The sequence below is a fragment of the Podarcis cretensis genome (assembly GCF_951804945.1).
Source record: "Podarcis cretensis genome assembly, chromosome: 10".
Classification (NCBI taxonomy): Eukaryota; Metazoa; Chordata; class Lepidosauria; order Squamata; family Lacertidae; genus Podarcis; species Podarcis cretensis.
The window spans coordinates 23,615,336-23,635,843 of record NC_137179.1 but is presented as its reverse complement, the minus strand read 5'-3'; the positions used below and the strand labels follow the sequence as shown (position 1 = coordinate 23,635,843).

Sequence of the window (20,508 nt, the reverse complement as noted above, 5' to 3'; positions counted from 1 at the left end):
CAGCACTTGCCGCCCTTTCTGAGGAAGTTAACCTTATGTACCGGTAGTCTCTTTGCGTTTAGCCTGCGCACAAAAGAAGTCCTTTTGTTTGCCAGTTTTCATCTCTGTGCTGAGCTTCCAAAGGGCAATCATTCTAAATTAAGTGGCTCAGACTGTTCAGTGGAAACCCCATGGAATCATCTTTCAGATCCAAATGTGGAGGTGAGGAGTTCACCCGCAACAGAGGTTAACAGGAAGGCTAAGAGAGATTCTTGTGACATGTACCTTTTGGGCACTTTTAGAAATAATTAATGATGACACGACAATACTTTTTTGTAATAAATTAGGGACTGAAGAACAATATAAAATTTTGTCTCTTCCCCCACCCCAACTTACTGATTATTGGTTTAGAGACACACATTTCAAGAAAAAGATTTACAGAGTGGAAAAGATTCCAGGTGGAACGAATATGATGAAAGCTTTTGGCTGTGTATATCGCGAGAGGAGCAAGTGAAGGAAATGAGCATGATTGAACTTTGAGAAGATGGCAGCAGCAATCCTAACCACTTTCCACCTCACTTTTGTGAGGTGGGTGTAGGGGCCCGGGGGGATTGTAACTGAAGACTTCGTGCAAAGCTTTCTTTGGAATAAAATAATGTATGTTTGCCTTATTGAAAAAGGAACAAGAGCTCATGTATTCTATATGTAGCAAAATCTTCTGTTTAGTGAGTCTACATTAGTTCTGTGCACACTCCCAACCCAGGGACAACCGACCCCAAATCTGTCCCCAAATTAATTCAGGCACATGGCTAATGTTTAACCCTAAAATATGGTTGAGATGGGTTGTGGGAAGATGACACACCACAGGACTGAATTCCAGTGTCCCCTTTCCAGACAGGACTTCCCACAGCCCATTCTCAAGGTCTTGTTGCTACGGTAACCACCCACATCTCCACTCAGAATGGGTTTTGTCCATATTATTGCATCATACACCTTAGGGCAGTACTTTAGGGCACTGCCAAATTGAGCTTCAGTTTGTCCACATTCAGTTTGTCACTGATCTGTGACATTGAAGTAAACCTTCCATGGCCATCTGGACTGAGGTGAGTGTGGTCAGGATTGTGGCATCAAGCTCCATCTTTCCATATGATTTCTCCTAGTTGTTTGGTGTTCAGGTTACAGCAGCATAGCAGACAGTCTACAGTGGTACCTTGGGTTAAGTACTTAATTCGTTCCAGAGGTCCGTACTTAACCTGAAACTGTTCTTAACCTGAAGCACCACTTTAACTAACGGGGCCTCCCACTGCCGCCGGGCCGCCAGAGCACAATTTCTGTTCTCATCCTGAAGCAAAGTTCTTAATCTGAAGCACTATTTCAGGGTTAGCGGAGTCTGTAACCTGAAGCGTATGTAACCTGAGGTACCACTGTATAGGACTCTGAGGGACACCATAAGACAATAGCCATACAGTAGTATGAAGCAGAAGGCCCCTTCTGAAAATTTCCTCCAGGGTGTATCAGAGCCACAGCAAAACTGGTCCTCAAGCTTCACCCCTACCAAAAGGATATCAAAGTTATAAAAAGCTGCAGAGAAGTCCAGCAGAACCAACAGGGACAAACTGCCCCAGTCCAGTTCCCGGTGTAGCTCGTCACACAGGACAGCCAAGGTTATTTCAGTCCCAAACATTGGCCGGAAACCTGATTTACATGGTTAGATAGAGTTCAAACCAACTTTACTGAGTGCAAAGCCTTGATATAGTTATTCCTGGACACACACATGAAACAACCACTCTTAGTTGAAATTTCAAACTTGGCTACATTCCAGCTGATCAGGTGCAACTGGGTCTTGATCTATAGCTCTTTGTACCTCAGTAATGAGATGTAAATTAACCCCACACCTGATTTCATTCCATTCAGGCCTGGGTGCTTAAACTCTACCTCCAGCTGTAAGGCAGACTCACATGCCCATCACATGTCAATTACCGGTATCTCCTGCGTTCATGTGATGAAAAGAGTGTGCAAATATGTTCTTGCTGCAATGGTGAGTTTTTTGTGTTTGTTTTTAATTAGACTCTATCACTTCTCAGCTGTGTACTGGGCAAATCTGTGTCCCAACCTAACTTATGTGGTGGAGCACAACTAGAAAACAGTACTGTGCACTGAAAATTGAATATATATTTACTGCCAAGTCACTTGACATATTCCCTGATTTATGCTGGGCTTTTGTTGCAGCAAAGTGTGTGCTTTTTACCTCCAGGAGAAAATAAAATGCAGCATGTCAAATAAGACCTAGTTGCTCCATTCAAAAAACCTCAAAAAGAAACATTTACACACAGAAACACTAGTTCTCAGATATTAGAGTTGTAGTTCAGCCTATTAGCAGCCTTTATGTAGGGTGGGTTAGATTTTGATTCAGAGAAACATTGAACACTCTAATGACTTTCTCCTCAGCGAGAACTAGGCTATAGTGACGGGCATTTCTCTATACATAATGATTTGTCTGTGACAGATAACACACAACAGGTTATAAGGAATCTATCAGGCAAATATTTGTGATTCTCTTTTAAATGTATGGTTCTGTTTTTAAAAATGGGAGTCAGAAGGGTTATTTTGCTTCCCTATACAGTGGTACCTCGGGTTAAGTACTTAAGTCGTTCTGGAGGTCTGTTCATAACCTGAAGCACCACTTTAGCTAATGAGGCCTCCTGCTGCTGCTGCTGCGCCGCTGGAGCATGATTTCTGTTCTCATCCTGAAGCAAAGTTCTTAACCTGAAGCACTATTTCTGGGTTAGCGGAGTCTGTAACCTGAAGCGTATGTAACCTGAGGTACCACTGTATTGTAGTCTTATTGCCAACAACGTGAAAACAAAGTTTCCTTGCTCTTTAAAACATCACAGTGAATGCCGCAGATTTAAAAAAATAGTGAATAGACCATAATTTTTTGGGCGGGGTGGTGGTGGCAGTTTCTGTATGGCAGTTGAGAAATGAGAAGTAGAATGGAAACACAATTAAGTTGTTGTGCAAGCATCTGATCTTGTGTTTGCTGTACAGCAGAAGCAGGTTAGGGTGGGGGGACCTTTAGCTTTCTAAAAAAGAACCAAGAAGTATTTCCTCATTTACACAGTGCCTGTCTTGGGTTCATACAAAGAGAGAAAGCCGCTGACCATTCAAAATGTCACAGCATGTGTCATCAGAAGTAAATGCTGGCTAGCTCAAGGTTTACAGATTCTCCATCCCAGTTTCAGAGGGTGTAAATTGTTCTTTTCACAACTATGACAGAAACCAGGGCACACATATTTGACAGACCAGCTACAAGAAGGAACGAGGATTTTCTTCTAGAGGCTTGGGAAGTTACAGGAATTTTTATAAAAACAATAAAGCATATCTTGGCCATGCTTTGTTCCTCAACTTAGGCCCTTTTTATGAAGCCATGAATAACGTCCGTTTTCTGTACTTAGCAGAGCAGGCTAAGTTACTTTCTTCATCCCCTTGTTTCATCCCGTACGACAGAAAGATATAACTAGCTGTAAGCTTAGCCAAGTGTTATGCTTCCAAATATTTGGGTTCATCAGGTCTGAGCTTCATGAGTTTATCAATGCAGAGAAGGATAAGCGTGAGGAACCAGAGACTCCACCCGACAGCTGCAGCGATCCAGCCATATTCATCCACTCCAAACTGACAACATCTGGAGGCCTCTAAGCAGAAACTGACATCTGATGACAGAGAAAGAGAAGAGAGCCTGTCTTGGTTTGGTGACATATATACTGTATATGACTTTCTGCTGGTACAACACAAAAGGTAGGTTGAACCTTGAATGTCTTACCAATATGGAGGTCACCTCACTGCAGATTGTACTCTGTACACAAAGGATAGCGACCAAACCATTTTATTTAGAATAACTTAAAATAAGCAGGGGAGCAGCCAACCAGGATTCTGTCTTCCTATCTATTCTTGCATCGAAAGGAGTTGGGTGACCCTAGGGGTCCCTTCCACCTCTATGCTTCTGTGATCCTTCAGCTGCCTCTGGGCTCCACCACTCCTGAGCTTGGTGTAAAACCTGGATGCCAGACTCTTGGGAACTGGAACATACAAAACGTTGTGAGGGTGACATAGCCACAGCAGTGAAGGGGCAGAAGGAGGCAAGACAAGCACTTGGCAGCAATGAATACCTGACCGTGCCTTACACCCTGACTCCTGGATCACATTAACTAAAAGCCCTACAATGAATGAATGAATTTATTATTTCGGTCACAGACCAGTTCCAGCCTACATACAATATCAAGGAAGTCATAAAACACGATAGGGATACATTTGCATTTGCAATTAGGTACAACAGGGACAATACAGATATAGCAACAGTTAATATAGATATAGATATATATAAATTAAAACTTAGTCACTAACATATAACCTAAAATTATCACTTAAGGCCTTAATCATTATGATAGCACAGCTTGTTCCCTAAGTTTTATGGCAATCAAACAGATTTTGGCTACCCTTAATGTGATCTCAGGATCCTTGTCCTCTACCAGGGATTTTAGACACTGAAGTTCGGATTCATTTGGAGATTTTTGCATAGCAGGGGTAATAAATACCGAGCGTATATCCCCGTAGAAACGGCAGTGTAACAAGGCATGAGAGACAGTTTACACTACAACGATTTCTAACACCACACAGCTTTTTCAGAATGTACTGCCACCATGCGTGGCATTACATTTGGATTCCGTAAGAAAGGTTGCTCACATTCTGAACACTGGAAACAGAAGTAATGATACTTACGAGGACATAAGTCTGAAGAGTTGGAAGAGGGTCCATCGGTCGCTAGAAAATAAGAGAAAGCTATGCTTTAGACTGAGAAACCCAAGAACAGATTTAGATTCCTACCTTGGGAAAGCTGAGGAAGTGCCTTCTCCATCTCCTACACGGAGACAACATCCCTAAAGAATTCCTTGATCATGTGCTCATTATTTTTTATTCCTAAGAAAAGGTCAGATCTCAAGAGCTCTCTGAATTCACGGTAGCTGCCTTGCTGGAGAGTGAAAATATGCACTCCATGCTTATTGCCATCCTCCTCATACACTTCTAAACACTGTTCTGCACCATATATATGCATAGGGTACCTCCCAACTCTACAATTATGTGATTCTGTGACTGAAAGCACACCCAACTCACATTCAAAGCACATGGCTTTCCCCCCAAAGAATCCTGGCAACAGTGGTCTGTTAAGAGTGCTGGAAGTATGGCCCTGTGGGAGAGGAAACTACAGTTCCCAGAATCCTTTGGGAGAAACCATGTACTTTCAATGTGCATTGGGTGTGCTTTAAATGTATGGTGCGGGTGTGCACAGTCTTGTGAGTGCGCATGTTGTGATTAAGTAACTGCCCAACCAGTTATTGATTGATTGATTGATTTTTGAAATTAAGCAATCACAAATTACTAACAGGGAAAGTGCGAAGGTAGGGTGGCCTTAGTCCCAGTCATGAACACAGAGAAATGGAACTACTTCATGGGTTGCCGCTGCAGTGCTCACAGGTGCACTGCCTGATTTCTGCAGCCTTTCATTTCTATCCTCCTCAAATTGGACTGGGGTGGTTAACTCTGGATTCCCAAACTGCGCTCTCAGGAAAATCCCTCCCCAAAGAGATTAAGCTTGGGGTGGGGTGGGGAAGCAAAAACACTTTTTGAACAAATATCCTGGATTTGAGGGGGGTAATTAGTGTGCATGCGTGTGCCTGGTTGCAGGGAAAGTGTGCCCATCTTCAAGGTGCCGCAAACAGCTTCTCATTTGCAAATGTGCCCATTGGGCCCCCTCTGTTCTGCTCTTGACTTGCAGCAGCTTTTTGTGGGTTGGGGGGGAGGAGCTTTCCTATCTCCTGAAACCTGACCCTATTTTTTTAAAAAAGCACCCCAAGATTCCAGGGATGGGAAACACAGAACCTTCTGTATGCAAGGCACGCCCTGCTCCACTGAGCCACCGTCTTCCCATTTTTGCACTTCCCATTGCAAAGCTTTAAAACCTTGCCCTAATATAACAGGCATACATGGCTTCCCTAGGTGCCATGTTGAGCCTTTCTAAGCATTTTCCCTATGTGAAATATCTTTAGCCAAGACACCCCGGCCTTTGGTTTATCAAGCCTGATTTTTCATTGTATGTGGCAATTTAATATTTTTTAAATAAAAAAAAAAAACATGCCTTTTTCCAAAGTAGCATTCGTTGCATTGATACCTAACTAAGGTATTTTAAAAACAAAAACGAAAACAAATTCCTTTCCCTGAGGATGACAGTAAGACAGCACATGCATTTCTAAACACAAGCCCCTCTCCCACTACTAAGCCACATAGATTGCCAACTTCACCCCCACACACCTGTGCAACAATATCCCAACTACAACCCTAAGTTGTGACAAATCAGAAAAGGATGAATCACCTTTTGCAAGTGAATTCTGGCACGCAGAGGATAGCAAGAGGATGGCAACAGCAATCCAGGTCAGCGGTTCCATCCCTGAATTTTAGTCCCTGGCCCGCAATCCTTGTGGTGATCAGAACTGAAGCCTCTGTCAGGAAGGAGAGAGGTGACTGTAGCAATTCAGTGCAAAGTCAAATGCCTTGTCCAGACCGGTGGGTGGAGAAAATTAACTTCCTGCAGTGCCACTCAGACACCTTGAATTCACCTACTGGTGGGTGAGTTTAACCCAAATAAGAAACAAACAGCCCATCCTCCCAGGCTGTTGTGATCCTTGGGGCTTTTAGGGATGTTAATAGCAAATAGCAAAACACTCATTTCCTTGCATGTGGCAGCAGTTATACTTCTCTGGGACCCTGCTAATTTGAACACATGCTATTCCTAAAAAGATTTTGATATTATTTATTAGTACAGGGGGGAAACAGCATATAAGCTGTACTCCCTGGTGAAAACCGAGAACTCACAATGCTTTGGGTTCCACTAATACATAACTGGAAAGGAGAGCAAAGGAGAATTCAGCGGTATTTAAATGTGCAATAGACTCACTTATAGGTCAATGTAAAATTTTTGAATGCCGTATATCAACTATTGTAAAGGGACCCCTGACCATGAGGTCCAGTCGCGGACGACTCTGGGGTTGCAGTGCTCATCTCGCTTTATTGACCGAGGGAGCCAGTGTACAGCTTCCGGGTCATGTGGCCAGCATGACTAAACCGCTTCTGGCGAACCAGAGCAGCGCACGGAAACACCATTTACCTTCCTTCCAGAGTGGTACCTATTTATCTACTTTCACTTTGATGGTCTTTCGAACTGCTAGGTTGGCAGGAGCAGGGACAGAACAACAGGAGCTCACCCCATCATGGGGATTCGAACCACTGACCTTCTGATCGGCAAGCCCTAGGCTCTGTGGTTTAGACCACAGCGCCACCCATGTCCCATCAACTATTTACTTGAAGGTCCCAGGTTCATCTCCAGGTAGGGCTAGGAGAAACACCAGCCTCAAACCCTAGAGAGCCCTTTCCAGTCAGTGTAGACCAGGCTTTCTCAACACCTGGGTCTCCAGGAGTTAGTGGACTACAACTCCTATCTTCCCTGACCACTGGTCCTTCTAGCTAGGGATGATGGGAGTTGTAGACCAACAATATCTGCAGTTCCAAGGTTGAGAAAGGCTGGTGCAGACAATGCTGAGCAAGATGGATCAATGGCAAAAGGCACCCTCCTATATTCCTAATATTGTGGTAGCAACATGTGAAGATATAGGTGAATTCTGCTCCCCACCTCTGGCTACACACAGCAGGAATCCAGGATGAGACAATGTAGACAGAACAGCTGTTCTGTTCAAACTGTTTGGTAGCTTAAAAGGAAATATTATTAATGCAAATGTTGACATTTTTGTAATTACGACTTTAGCCCAGCTATTTCGAGTCTTTTCTTACATGAGTCAATATTTGTCTATGGATCAGTATGGATTCTTTTTTTTTTTTTTTTTTGATATTTAGAATTAACCTTCAGTGTTTGGTGTTACAGGTCAGTTTTGTTTTCTATTTAAACTTCTAAGGAAGTTGTGGCAGCCTCCACCCAGCCTCTGATGTCCCGTTCTTGCTGGGTCTGCCCTTCTGTTTGTTGATATTCAAACTGGATTAGGACGGCTTTTATCCCTCTTCTGAGTATGTTACACACCAGTCATCTTTCCACAGCTGCTCATTAAGTGTGAACTAACATTAACACTCATCTTAAAAGGCAGGACCTAAAATCAATGCATGAGTTTGTCTTGATTTCTCACCCCTGCCCTACAAGATTCATTCTCTCTTTATATATATATATATAAAAGCCTGCTTAACCCAGGCTGCTATTGGGGTGCCCTCTAGATGTTGTAGACTGCAACTCCCAGTATCCCTGGCTATTGGCCATGCTGGCTGCGAATGATGGGAGTTGTAGTCCAACTGGAGGGTGCAACATTGGCTACTCATGGCTTGACCCAGACATTTGATTGCATCCACTTCAGAAAAGGAAAGTTCCCTGTCACTGCTCCTTGCGTTAATCAGTCTCTTAGCCTTCTTCTTTGTACATGGACGAGAGAGCTATCAATGGCTATTAACCATGATGGCTTATGCTCTGCCTCCACAACTGGAGCAATCAGGTCCTTCTTGCTGATTTCCCACCGCCATCTGGCTGGACACTGTGAGAACAGGATGCTGGGCTAGATGGACCATTGGCCTGATCCAGCAGGCTCTTTTTACATTCTGATGCTCTTACTGATGTTGAAAGGATTTCCATCTCCCAACAGCACGTTGCAGAACTGAAGGTGAACCTCATACACGCATGTATTATTTCATGGAGGGGGTGGGTGGGAGGTACAGCCCCTTTCTTTTCTTTTTTTAATTTAAATTTTATTAGTATTTTCCACACAACAACAAAAACACAAAAAATACTGAAAAATAACAATACACAAAACACAAAAACCAACATACAAAAAAAATCATATCCATATTTTACAAATTACTAATATAAACACTAAAAAGAAAAACAAACATTGACTTCCACCAACCCCACAACACCTCCTTTACCTCTCATTGTGTCTTCCTGTTCTCCTGTTTTCCTTATCATCTCTATCCTAGCATCTAGATATAAATCCCTCTTTCTTATCCTTTCACTTCACAAGGTTATTCCAGACTCAGCCAGATTTCTGTCCTTGAACCTTGACTTTTAAGGTATTCATTTAGACACTCTAAATGTCTAAGTGTCTAGAGGCACAGTCCCTTTCACCATATATTCATTGCCCATAGTTTCTGACTCTATGGCTGCACACACACCTTGACTGGAAACCGCCCCCCTCAAAAAACCTATCACAACATATTTAAAGCACACCCCTCTGGAATCCTGGGAACTGCCATTTGTTACGAGTGCTGTAGTTTTGTGTGTGTGAACTACAGTTCCCAGCAATCTTTGGGGGAGATGTGTCCTTGAAATGTGCTTGGAATGTATGGTGGATACACAGCCTTTGATAAGCCTGCCAGATTATCAGGATTGGATTGGAATCCATTACTATTATATTATTATTATTATTATTATTATTATTATTATTATTATTTCTCCACCCATCTGACAGGGTGGCCCCAGCCACTCCAGGTGGCTTCCAGCAGATATAAGGATGCAGTAAAACATTAAACATTGAAAACTTCCTTCAGAGGTTTGGTACTGCATGAGAGTTCAGAGGACAGACTGCAGCCTGTAGCCTCTTTTGCAACCTGCTCCCCTTTCTCTTTCCTAGCAGCCGTTGTAAAGAGCTGCCTGGAATAAGAGATGGGTTGCAGCACAGCGTTGATCACATATGTTGCATGCAGCTGGTCCCAGGCTCAACCCCCATCATCTCTTGCTGGAAACACTGGACAGCCTTTGCCAGGGAATGCAGTGACAGGGCAGAGCTAGATGGATTAATGGTCGGACTCAATATAAGGCAACTTCTTCCATGATTTTCAGGAGGAGCATGACTGCCTCCCTCTTGGGTGATTTTTCTTCTTCTTACTGCGACCTCAGACATACCAACCACCTTTTTGCCCTTAACCTAGTTTAAAGGGATGTAGCCTAAACAAATTGGGATGGAGCTCTATGTACAAGCACATCACACCTTGTTGGGGCAACAACAGCCATACCGAAGAGATAAAAAAAAAGCCTTCTCTTCAGGACACTCTCCTGCTGTCACAAGGCAGTTGAACAAGAAACGCTGCATCTGTTATTTGGCTGTAAAATGGGTGTGAGCTGTTGACGTTTTAGGTTGAGGAAGGAGAGGAGCACAGCTCCCTTTAACTCGCCACATTCCACAGCATTGCAGTGCTACCTCGGGTTACAGACGCTTCAGGTTACAGACACTTCAGGTTACAGACTCCGCTAACCCAGAAATAGTACCTCGGGTTAAGAACTTTGCTTCAGGATGAGAACAGAAATTGTGCTCCGGCAGCGCAGCGGCAGCAGGATGCCCCATTAGCTAAAGTGGTACCTCAGGTTAAGAGCAGTTTCAGGTTAAGAACGGACCTCCCGAACGAATTAAGTTCTTAACCTGAGGTACCACTGTAATCTGTTTCCACTTAGCCTAATTCTGATATGAGAAGTGAACAGCCAGGAGAAAATGGCACAAAGCAGCAGACTTTGGCAACAGAGGGCGGGAGAGATGAAGAAGGTTTTGCTCCCCTCCCTATGTGCTATTTTTTAATAATAAGAATAATAACGACCCATCATATAGCGGAACAAACAAGGTTACATCTATATGTACGTATACCACTTCAACAGTCTCTGGCATTCACTCAACTGGGAGCCGTAGGCTCGTGAGGTCCGCATGCATGACAAACTACAGTTCCCAGCAGTTGCAGCCTGTGGGGCAGCACAGGTGGGGCTCCATTGCTCTCCCAGCTTCCCAACACCGTGGGTCACTGCCACTAACCAAGAGACAGGAGTGGGAAGTGCAGGGAACATGGCTTTTTAGATATGAAATGGAGGAGGCACCATCTTGTCCCTCGCCTCAGGTAGCAAAATGTCTTGGGATGACCCTGGTAGAGAACTGTGTTTGGGGATACTTTCAGGAAGGAGGTCTGGGAAGCTGCCTTATACTGAGTGAGACCAATGGTTCATCTGGCTCTGTACTGTCTACAATAACTGGAATTGGCTCCCAAGGTTTCAGGGGTGGGAAGTTGCGCCCCCCCCCCCAAATGTTGTAAGACTACAACTCCCTTTATCCCTGACCATTGGCTATGCTGGCAGGCACCGATAAAAGCTGGAATCTGACAATATCTGGAGGACCACCAGCAGTTTGATGGAGGTCTTTCATTCCCGTATGTGTAAGCTAACAGTGCTCTTCAGCCCTACGTCCCCAGAGGGAACTACATTTCCCATCATTCCTAAACTGGCTGTGGATGATGGGAGCTGTGGTCCAACAACATCTGGGGACTGAGCTAACATATTTAGCAACAATCATTTCCCCCAGTGTCTTCTCCTAAGAAGGAAAGGAGACCTGACCTCTGTATCCCAAACTTCTAGGGGGACATTTGCAGGGTAATGCCTTCTCCTTCTCCAATTCCTGTTTTCATTCTGCAATGGCCTTTCCCAATGTTGGGTCTGCAGATGTTTTGGAAGTGCAACTCGCATCATCCCTGAACATTGGCTATGCTGGCTAGGAATGATGGGAGTTGTAGTCTGACAACAGCTGGGGGCCCAAAGATGGAAAAGGACTGCTGCGAGGTGAGAACGGCAGAGAGATTGAAGAAGCAGAGGTATTTGTCTTCTGTTCTGCTGCATCTGCTTATAGAACAGGATAACCACCACCACCCCAACACACACGTTGAGAGGGAATGGTTGTGTTTGTAATGGCAACACACACACACACACACTGTGCTGACACAACACTGTTAGTTCTTATCTCACAGATCTGACGCGAGAGGTTTAGATGGAGCAGCATGGCTCCTGATATTTCCACTCAACGACTGTAAGGAAAGGTCTCTCTGGTCTGGCCAGGACCAGTTTAGCTGTCCTGAGGACACATGCCTAGAAACTGCAGCTCACCCCAGTGTTTCAGTTGGAGCTCTGTCAAGCTGGAAACAGTTTCAGCATTCATTCAGGCTGCGCAGAGAGAAAGGAAACTGAAGAGCAGGTGACTGAGGTGAGATCTTGGCATGGATAACTAGCGGCAATTCTCAGAGGGGCATAGCCACTTCTCTGCATTCGCAGTACCTATTGAATTTTCCTACAGATGGAAAATCACCTCAACATATGGATCCTGAATGTTTTCTTCTTCTTCTCCCATTCAGAAGCAAATGGCCTCTCCCCCAGTGAATAATGAAAGCTTTGATTAAATAGCTAAAGATGTATTTTGAAACCAGCAATTAACATCTAACAGCACAGGATTCCAAGGCTCTTTAATTGCTGGTGTGCTTGATCAAATTATAACCTCGGTACGAAGAAGCGAACAAGAGGCTAGCAGAAATGAATGTGAATGATTATTGCTTTTCATAAGCTGATGTGGATGAGGGATATGAATTGCATTTTAATCCAGAGGTGAGGAGCGATATGGGATCAGTTTAGCAATATTTATTCTTGAACTCTGCATGTGTGGAGGACAGCCCATGGACTTAAGAGCTGCCTTTGTGCTCTTAGCATCCTTGAGGGTGCTTTGGATATGTGTAGTAAGGTCAAAATCTCAGGCGAATTACATTTATTGTCGAGTATATCCTCTTCATGCAGGGAAGAATCATAGCTTGGTGGCAGAGGGCATGCTTTGCATCCACAAAGCCCAGATTCAGGTCCTGGTATCATCCATTAAAAGGAGCAGCTATCAGATGATGGTAAAAAAGGTATTCCTGAGACTATAGAGAACAGCTGAGTCAGATTAGACAGTACTGGCAGAGAGGGGCACATATTACGACCCAGTATAGAGCAGCTTTTTGGGATTTTACTTCTTTATGTTGGCTGTGGATTGTGCCCTTAACCATCAAGGATGAATGTCTGGTAAATTTCAGTTTCAAAGTTTCTAGTCCTTGTAACCATATACCTTAATTCTACTTATCTTAATTTTCTGATACTGCTCTATAAAGCAAAAGCCTCTCTAAATGTTTTTATTACTATTATTTTAAATACATATTAAGTTTGAAGCTGAGGTGCCAGGATGGGCTTAAGATACTGAAAATGGGGGATGTGTTAGGTTGATGGAAACCCATGAAGGAATCTGGACTTCATTCCTAGAATGCTCTGTTTAAAAGAGTGAAGAAAGTATATGAGTGCTCTTGACTCTCCACAACTCTCTGCCCTCCTATCGCTTCTTTCTCAGTTTTGTTGATTTGTTTTGTAGTAGTGGAGAAGAGAAGGGATGGGGTGTGATCCTTAAAATAGTCTTTAAATGCCCATTCAAGATCCTATATTGAGCATTTAGGGTGCGCACCTTATTTCTGTTATTTTGGGTCATCAATATTGTGTGTTTAAATGTTGGAACTCGCCCTGGGACTTTGGGGCGAAGGGCAGGTAATACATTCGGTAACAGCAACACCAATTAATAATAGTAATAACGACGACAACAACAATTTATTTAACTTATTTGGAATCTGATAAAACCATGGATAAGGAGCCTGAAAGCAAGCCCCTTCCCTTCTTTCAAAGCCCCCAATTATTGTCCTTTGCATGCCCATTCTGTGATATGGTCTGGTGGTGCACAATGCCACAACCCTGCTGAAATTAAACAGTTCCTGATCTGGTTAGTGACTGGATGGAAGGGTCTGGAACAGCACAATCTGAAACTCTGCTTTTCCAAGGCTTCTGACCACGTGCAGAGAGTCCTATGCAGAGACAGTTGCATGCATGTAGGCACTGTTCTGGCATGCAAAGAAATAAATGTAGGTGAGGGTCATCTAGTCTTGTTTTGTCTACTTGGGCTGGTAGCATCTCTCCATGGTCTCAGGCACAGCCTGCCCCCCCCCCTTACCTGCTACCTGATCCCTTTTAACTGGGGGTGCCATGAACTGAACCTGAGAGTTTCTGGGTGCCAGTGGTGTGTTGTACCATTGAGCTATAGTTCCTCACCAAATTTATGTAGATTAATTCAATGAGGCAGGACTACCTAATGGAAGATGCTCTGGCATACATCTAGGATCCCTTCTCTGGGCTGGGGGTGAACACTTAATTGCGAACTCAGCTGATGCATGCCAAAACATCATGGTAGCCAAAGTGGGGCCAAGAGGAAGTTTTCCACAGCCTCCAAAGTTTGCAAAAGTACACAGGTGAAAGAACTTAATGGGTCAAATGTCAATAACCCAAAATAAGACCAGCGAGAAGGGCTGGGTATTCTACCCTGCAGTGTTTTGCTTCAGGTGAAACTTGTGAGCTTCTGATTCTGAACAGCTGCAGGAATTAAAATTAAATGATGGTTAGGGCAGCTTACAGACAACATGGATGGAAAAGAGCTAAGGGTCTTACAGGCCTTGACAGGCAGCCTTCTTCTCCTGCTCTGTTTTCCAAGGTAAAGAGTCATGGAAGCTTCTCAATTCTGCATGTCCGCCTCCTTCCCTGAAGGGGATGCTGTGACATCCCAGTTCTTCCACCAAATTTATCCCAGAACCCTCTTGTTCCCCTTCCTTGCAGAAGCAGGAATGGGACGGAAAGGAAAGGAAAGCTTTTGGGAGGCGTGGAGGAAGTTGCTACAGAGCAGGCCCTCTTTTTATACCTGTTTTCCCTCAGAGTTTGTTCTCTTCTTTTGACACCTCCCCATTCTTACGCAGCTAGGAAGTTTGCAGCATGAGGGGTGGCAAGCAATTGAAATAACAGGCCTGGGAGGGGAAATCAGGCCACTGGCTCCCAAGAGAATCTAATAGTGAATACTAGTGATTCATTCAGATTCTGAAATATACTTTCCAGTGGTATCCTAAGCTGTTGCTGAACGTTGGTTCTTAAAAAAATCGCATGTTAGGGCCTAGGAAGAAAGTTGCAGTATTTTTCTAGATGTGGACAACATTCACATTAATTAAAGGAGGGGCTGTCTCTGATATTCTTTCCCCCAAAATTATGCCTTATTGTAGTAAGACACCAGAATAAAAATGGAATTTTAAAATATATGTGCTTAACCCTCAGTCTTTTAAAAATATGCCTTTACTTATTAACCAGCTATAGCCTTACTTGATTAATCTACTAGTCATATGACTTAAACCTTACAGTCTTAATTTTTAAAAACTAGCACCTGTTCTGGTGTATCCTGAATTAGCGCTCCTATCTTTCGTTGGAAAAGCATTGCTGTCTACCTCAGAGATAGAGAATCTGTTGTTTTGGGCTACGACTCTCAACATCCCTGACCCTTGCCATGCTGGCTGAGGCTGATGGGAGTTGGAGTCTAAACATCTGGAAGGCCACATGTTCACACACCTGCTCTGCTTTATATGGGAAAATGGATCTTGCATACTGGAATTCTAAATAATTTAATTTTACTATGTGCTAGAGAGAGAGGGAGAGAGAGAGAGAATATAAGTGAGTGTGTGTGTATAAATTCATTATACATTTAATCATGCCCATTAATTTCAGTGGATCGAATCTGAGTAGGACTAAGCTTGGATGCAACCCTGTTGATGCTACCGTAGCAAAACAGCTTTCTTGGTCAGTGCTACCAGCCCTCATGGAGGGAGCTTGCAGTCCTTATACAGAGCTATCGTTTTCAGCATTTCTCTCAATATCCCCCACAGAAGAAGAAGAACATGCAAGATGGCGTCAGTGTTCAGGAGCGAAGAGATGTGCCTGTCGCAGCTTTTCCTACAGGTGGAGTCTGCTTATTGCTGCGTGGCAGAGCTTGGAGAGCTGGGCCTGATTCAGTTCAGAGATGTGAGTAGACATGGGAACCTGTGGGGTGGGGAAGTGGTGTTGATTGCACTCCCAAGAACCAGCAGCAAGGGTTAGAAGGTTCTTCAGAAGGTTTTCTTGCACTTATATGTACGCGGTGCCTTTTCTGTCACCATTCAGCCCCATGTAGAATGGATTGCTATAGTCTAGATGTGAGGTTACCAGATTGTGCACTGCTGTAGCCAGGCTATTCTGGTTCAGGAAGGGCCAAACTGGAAATAGGCTCTCCTGGCCACTGAGGCTACATGGGCCTCAAGGGACAGCAGTGGATCTAGGAGATATGAACCTGTTTTTTCAGGGGCAACTCCATCTAGAGTTGTCTACCCAATTTCTCCATCTTGTTGCAATTCAGCCTTAGTTTATTGGCCCTCATCCACCTCATTATGTCCTCTGGACACCAAAACACCTTTCTTGGGGCTCGTCCACACTTCCTGCTTTCCCTGTGCCTAGAAAGCATGGGTCTGAGAGCGGTCTTCAGTGCTGCATCAGAGCAAACATCAATCCAGACAAAACCCAGATTGCTGTTTGCTCTGATTGAGCGCTAAAGAGCAGTTTTCACTGGGGGGGAAGCAGCAGGACAAGATCAAGTGTGCTTAAGGCCCAAGACCAATCAGCCTCTTCTGATATTATAGAATCATAGAACTGTAGAGCTGGAAGGCACTCTAGGGCAACCCTCTGCAATGCATGAATCCGATGCTTGAGATGCTCCTCCCTCAGAAGTTCCTCCATCAGACAGTTGATCTGGGTTGCATACGCAATGCATTTAACACACACGCGTACACCCCTCAAGGAATCCTGGGGATTGTACTTTGTTAAGGGTGCTGGGAATTGTAGCTGAAGTTCCCAGGATTCTTTGGGGAAAACATGATTTGCTCTAAATGTACGCTGCCAAGACCTGCCAAGGAAAATGAAGAATATATTTATGTATGCGACAACGGTGGCAAGAGTTTTAATAGCACAAGGATGGAAGAATGAAGAAATCCCGGCAAAAGAACAGTGGCAAGAGAAATTGATGGACTATGTGGAATTGGCAAAACTGATGCACAAACTACATGACCAGGATAACTGTGACTTTAAAGAAGAATGGGAACCTTTTACAAAGTATCTGAAGTATCAACCAAATGAGCTGGACTCCTTGGCAGGTTTTGAATAAACATACACAAATTTATTTGTTAACATAATAGATAGATAGCTTAGAGATTCTTACACTTTTACAATATGCAGAAAACAATATGTGTTAATAAACCAGAAAGAGGAACTGAGGGAAGTCGTAGGGGGTAGGATATGTGGGGGTGTGAAGGGGAAAATGGGGGGAAATATAATTGTTGAGATAATTTGTTATGTGAAAACTGTTAATATTTTTTTAAAAAAATAAAAAATAAATGTATGCTGTGTATGCAGTCAACTTAAAACCTCACAGGAGCAAGTTTAACAGAGTTGTCCTCCTCCCTCACCAACACCAATGGCAGTTCTGCCCGTCTTGGCTGTGACGAAAGGCAGTCTCTGCCTGGAAGCACCTTGACCCCAGTTAATATATGGGGTGGGAGCAGAAGAGGTAACAATGTCTGGACCAGAAGGACAGGGCAGCCTCTGCCGCAGAGTTCCTTCTCCTTTACTTTATTGGGATTGATAACATCAGTCAGTGCTGGACTTTAGGCTCTCAAATTTCAGTGGCACCCTTCGCAGCGCTAAAATTCCTCCCCACCTCACACGCTCTGTTCTACAGCATTATTGTGGCGCCCCCTGCAGGGCAGCGCCCAGTACAAGTGCACTGGCTATGCTACCCTAAAACCACCTCTGCTTCAATCCGTAGTGGCGAGGCGCTGTTAACAACTGCTTGCGGGATTTTGTACTCTGAAGGTTGCACTGTCTATGCATATACAGATGGAAAGATTTCAAGAACGTTAAGATATGTCTGTAAGATTGGCCCAGGGACAGCCAATCCTTTCAGATGAGCCTTTCTAAATTCATTTTGTTGTGGTTGGATTAATTTTTAATTTTTTTTTTTTTTTGCAAATACGTACAAATCAAAACTTACAAACTTAAAAAAGAAAAAAGAAAATAAGGTTACAAAAGAAGAAGAAAAGAGAAAAGAGAAAAGAAAATCAGAAACATAAATAAATATCATACACTGATACTGTTAAATCTTAATAAAGAAAAAAGAAAATCATAAATAAAATGACATTGTTATTCATTATTAAACTAATACTTTACAGATCAAACACATATGTTTTAAACAATTACCTCTTCCGTGTCATCTATTTTCCTAATAAACTAACATTTCTTAAATATTTCAATTTTTTTCGTGTTTTTTGTTCTTTCGTTCTTTGGTCTTCTGTCAGTCTCACAACAGTTCATTATTCCTAATTGAAACTAACTTACCTGTATTTCAGTGCATCCCTCGGCTTGGTATCAGGGAGTTTTTTTTTCACTTTTGCAGAGTTACTAATTTTTATTATTAATATTTATTTAGTTGAATGCAAATGTGAACAGCTTCCAGCGAAAATTTGTGAATGAAGTCAGAAGATGCGAATCCCTGGAAAGGATCCTTCGTAAGTAGACTTGTAACTTTCTCCTTGTGCTATTCTTCACTAAAATGAGCTACGGAACAGGTTTCTGCTTTATAAAAAGAATAGTAACTCGGGGATGTAGCAGTAAAAGATGTTGGCTCTTTTTCTGAGAGGTTTTTTTAGCATATTAAAAAAAATAAAAAAACCCCAGAAATAGAGTGTAAACAGAAGACAGCATTAGGCTAGGTTCAATTCCTGGTATCGGGGCATTTTCAGGATACTGTTCCCGCAGGTGGGTGTGGTTTCAGACCCCTTTCACAATGGATTTGTTTTGTAATTTACTAAACAGGCCATTATTCACCACTGGGCTATCTCTTCCCTTGACATGGCCCACAGCAGAGAGCCACCAACCTTTTTGAGCCCATTTTGGGCCCATTTGCAAATAGGAGAAGTTGTTATAGACATCCTACACAGACCCCAAACAAATAACAACAACAACAACAACAACAACAACAACAACAACAACAACAACAACTTTTTATTTATACCCTGCCCTCCCCGGCCAGAGCTGGGCTCAGGGCGGCTAACACCAATAAAATCACAGTAAAAACATAAGGGGGGGAACCAATTTAAAATACAGGTTAAAATGCAATTTAAAATGCAGCCTCATTTTAAAAGCGGAGGGAAACATAAGGGTCAGGCTGAGTCCAAACCAAAGGCCAGGTGGAACAGCTCTGTCTTGCAGGCCCTGCAGAAAGATGTCAAGTCCCGCAGGGACCTAGTCTCTTGTGACAGAGTGTTCCACCAAGTCGGGGCCAGTACTGAAAAGGCCCTGGCCCTAGTTAAGACCAATCTAACCACCTTGCGACCTGGGACCTCCAAAATGTTGTCATTTGTGGACCTTAAGGTCCTCCGCGGGGCATACCAGGAGAGGCGGTCCCGTAGGTACGTGGGTCCTAGGCCACACCAAACGCACACCACACCCTGTTTTATTGGCTACAACTGAATGCTTCTTTTGAGCTTCATTTAAGAGGGGTGGGGAGGGACCTTCTGGGAGCCAAGGAAGACCTCTGGGGGTCCATGCACACCCGTGGGTACCATGTTGGTGACACTTGACGCATAGTATAGCACTGTTTTACATTCAGGTGAAAATTAGATGGCACCTTTCTTTCTGGTTTGCTCACAGGCTTTCTGGAGAGTGAGATGGGGGATGATATAGTGCTTTTCAAGCCTGAAAAATGCCCAGAGACACCACTACCTCGAGAAATGATTGACTTAGAGGTAAGGAGTTTGGGACTGGTACATGCATGTGCCAGTCGTGCTGGGGAAGTGTTGTGTGTGGCATTGGCAGTTGACCCACTGTATATATTAGGAGAACCGTATACTTCTTAATAGAAATACACTGCAAGGAGTTGTATTTGTCCATCTGAGTGGGGCGGGGAGAAATCCAGAGTTAACAGTAGGGCAATGCTTTTGTTAGAAGCAAAAATAAACATGATGAAGCACTGTGATGAACTACATTAGCGAAAACGATGAATGGTGGATGCAAATTTCTAGCAGATCTTGCAGCTAAGGCAGTTTTAGGGTCCAGCGTTCTCCTAATTTTCTTAACTCATTCAGGCCGTAATCCTAAAATCAGAATGGGGAAACTAGGGTTCTCCAGATAATGTTGGACTCCCAGCTTGCTCAGTTCTTTGTGACATTTTTGTTGGTCTTCCACATAAAACCATTCCCAGTGGCTTTCCATCATGAGAACATTATTGGATCATCAAGCTATAAAGTACTCTCTCTTATCTCTCCTGTGTCTCTGGTATAATCTCTATTGATATCTCATATAATGAGAAATGAAAAGGGACCTATGTCTTTCCTCTAACACTGAGAGTAGCCAACTTGGTACCTTCCATATGTTATTAGACTGTACCTCCCATTGTCTCTGACCATTGGCCATACTGGCTGGAGCTGATGGGAGTTGGAGTCCAACATTATCTGGAGAACCCTAGTTTCCCCATTCTGATTTTAGGATTGCAGCCTGAATGAGTTAAGAAAATTAGGAGAACTCTGGACCCTAAAACAGCCTGTGCTGCGAGATCTGCTAGAGATTCACCGTCACCATTCATCATTTTAGCTAATGTTGGTGAAAGGAAGATTTGTTGTGTTTCCTGTTACTTGTTTTAGTGTCTACACATATCTTGAGTAATC

The 20,508-nt window shown here is 43.4% G+C and overlaps 2 protein-coding genes across 3 annotated transcripts in view; one reads left to right on the top strand and one right to left on the bottom strand.

Moving 5' to 3' along the window:
• Positions 1-2,989: 2,989 nt before the first annotated feature.
• TMEM213 (transmembrane protein 213) lies at positions 2,990-6,551 on the bottom strand. The gene is made up of 3 exons (XM_079993233.1): positions 6,404-6,551; positions 4,756-4,797; positions 2,990-3,689 (listed from the first exon to the last, which is right to left on the bottom strand). The coding sequence occupies exons 1-3, from the start codon at positions 6,474-6,476 to the stop codon at positions 3,520-3,522; spliced, it is 285 nt and encodes a 94-aa protein (XP_079849359.1). The 5' UTR covers positions 6,477-6,551; the 3' UTR covers positions 2,990-3,519.
• Positions 6,552-14,472: 7,921 nt separating this feature from the next.
• ATP6V0A4 (ATPase H+ transporting V0 subunit a4) overlaps positions 14,473-20,508 on the top strand; it is a 34,553-nt gene continuing 28,517 nt past the window's right edge. Inside the window, exons 1-4 of one of the 2 annotated variants that reach the window (XM_079992357.1) lie at positions 14,473-14,654; positions 15,649-15,781; positions 18,273-18,351; positions 19,496-19,590. In XM_079992357.1, coding sequence (XP_079848483.1) covers positions 14,566-14,654; positions 15,649-15,781; positions 18,273-18,351; positions 19,496-19,590 — 396 coding nt within the window. In that variant the 5' untranslated portion in view covers positions 14,473-14,565. Of the gene's footprint in view, positions 14,655-15,645; positions 15,782-18,272; positions 18,352-19,495; positions 19,591-20,508 lie in introns of those variants that run through there. The other variant, XM_079992358.1, reaches the window with a different exon arrangement.

What these genes read in the sequence shown, in the direction of transcription:
- TMEM213 (XM_079993233.1), bottom strand. Translation starts at nt 6,476, where the DNA reads ATGGAACCGCTGACCTGGATTGCTGTTGCCATCCTCTTGCTATCCTCT. An exon ending in CCAGAATTCACTTGCAAAAG is followed by an intron (nt 4,798 to 6,403) that starts GTGATTCATCCT and finishes CTTATTTTCTAG; the next exon opens with CGACCGATGGACCCTCTTCC. An exon ending in CTCTTCAGACTTATGTCCTC is followed by an intron (nt 3,690 to 4,755) that starts GTAAGTATCATT and finishes CTCTGTCATCAG; the next exon opens with ATGTCAGTTTCTGCTTAGAG.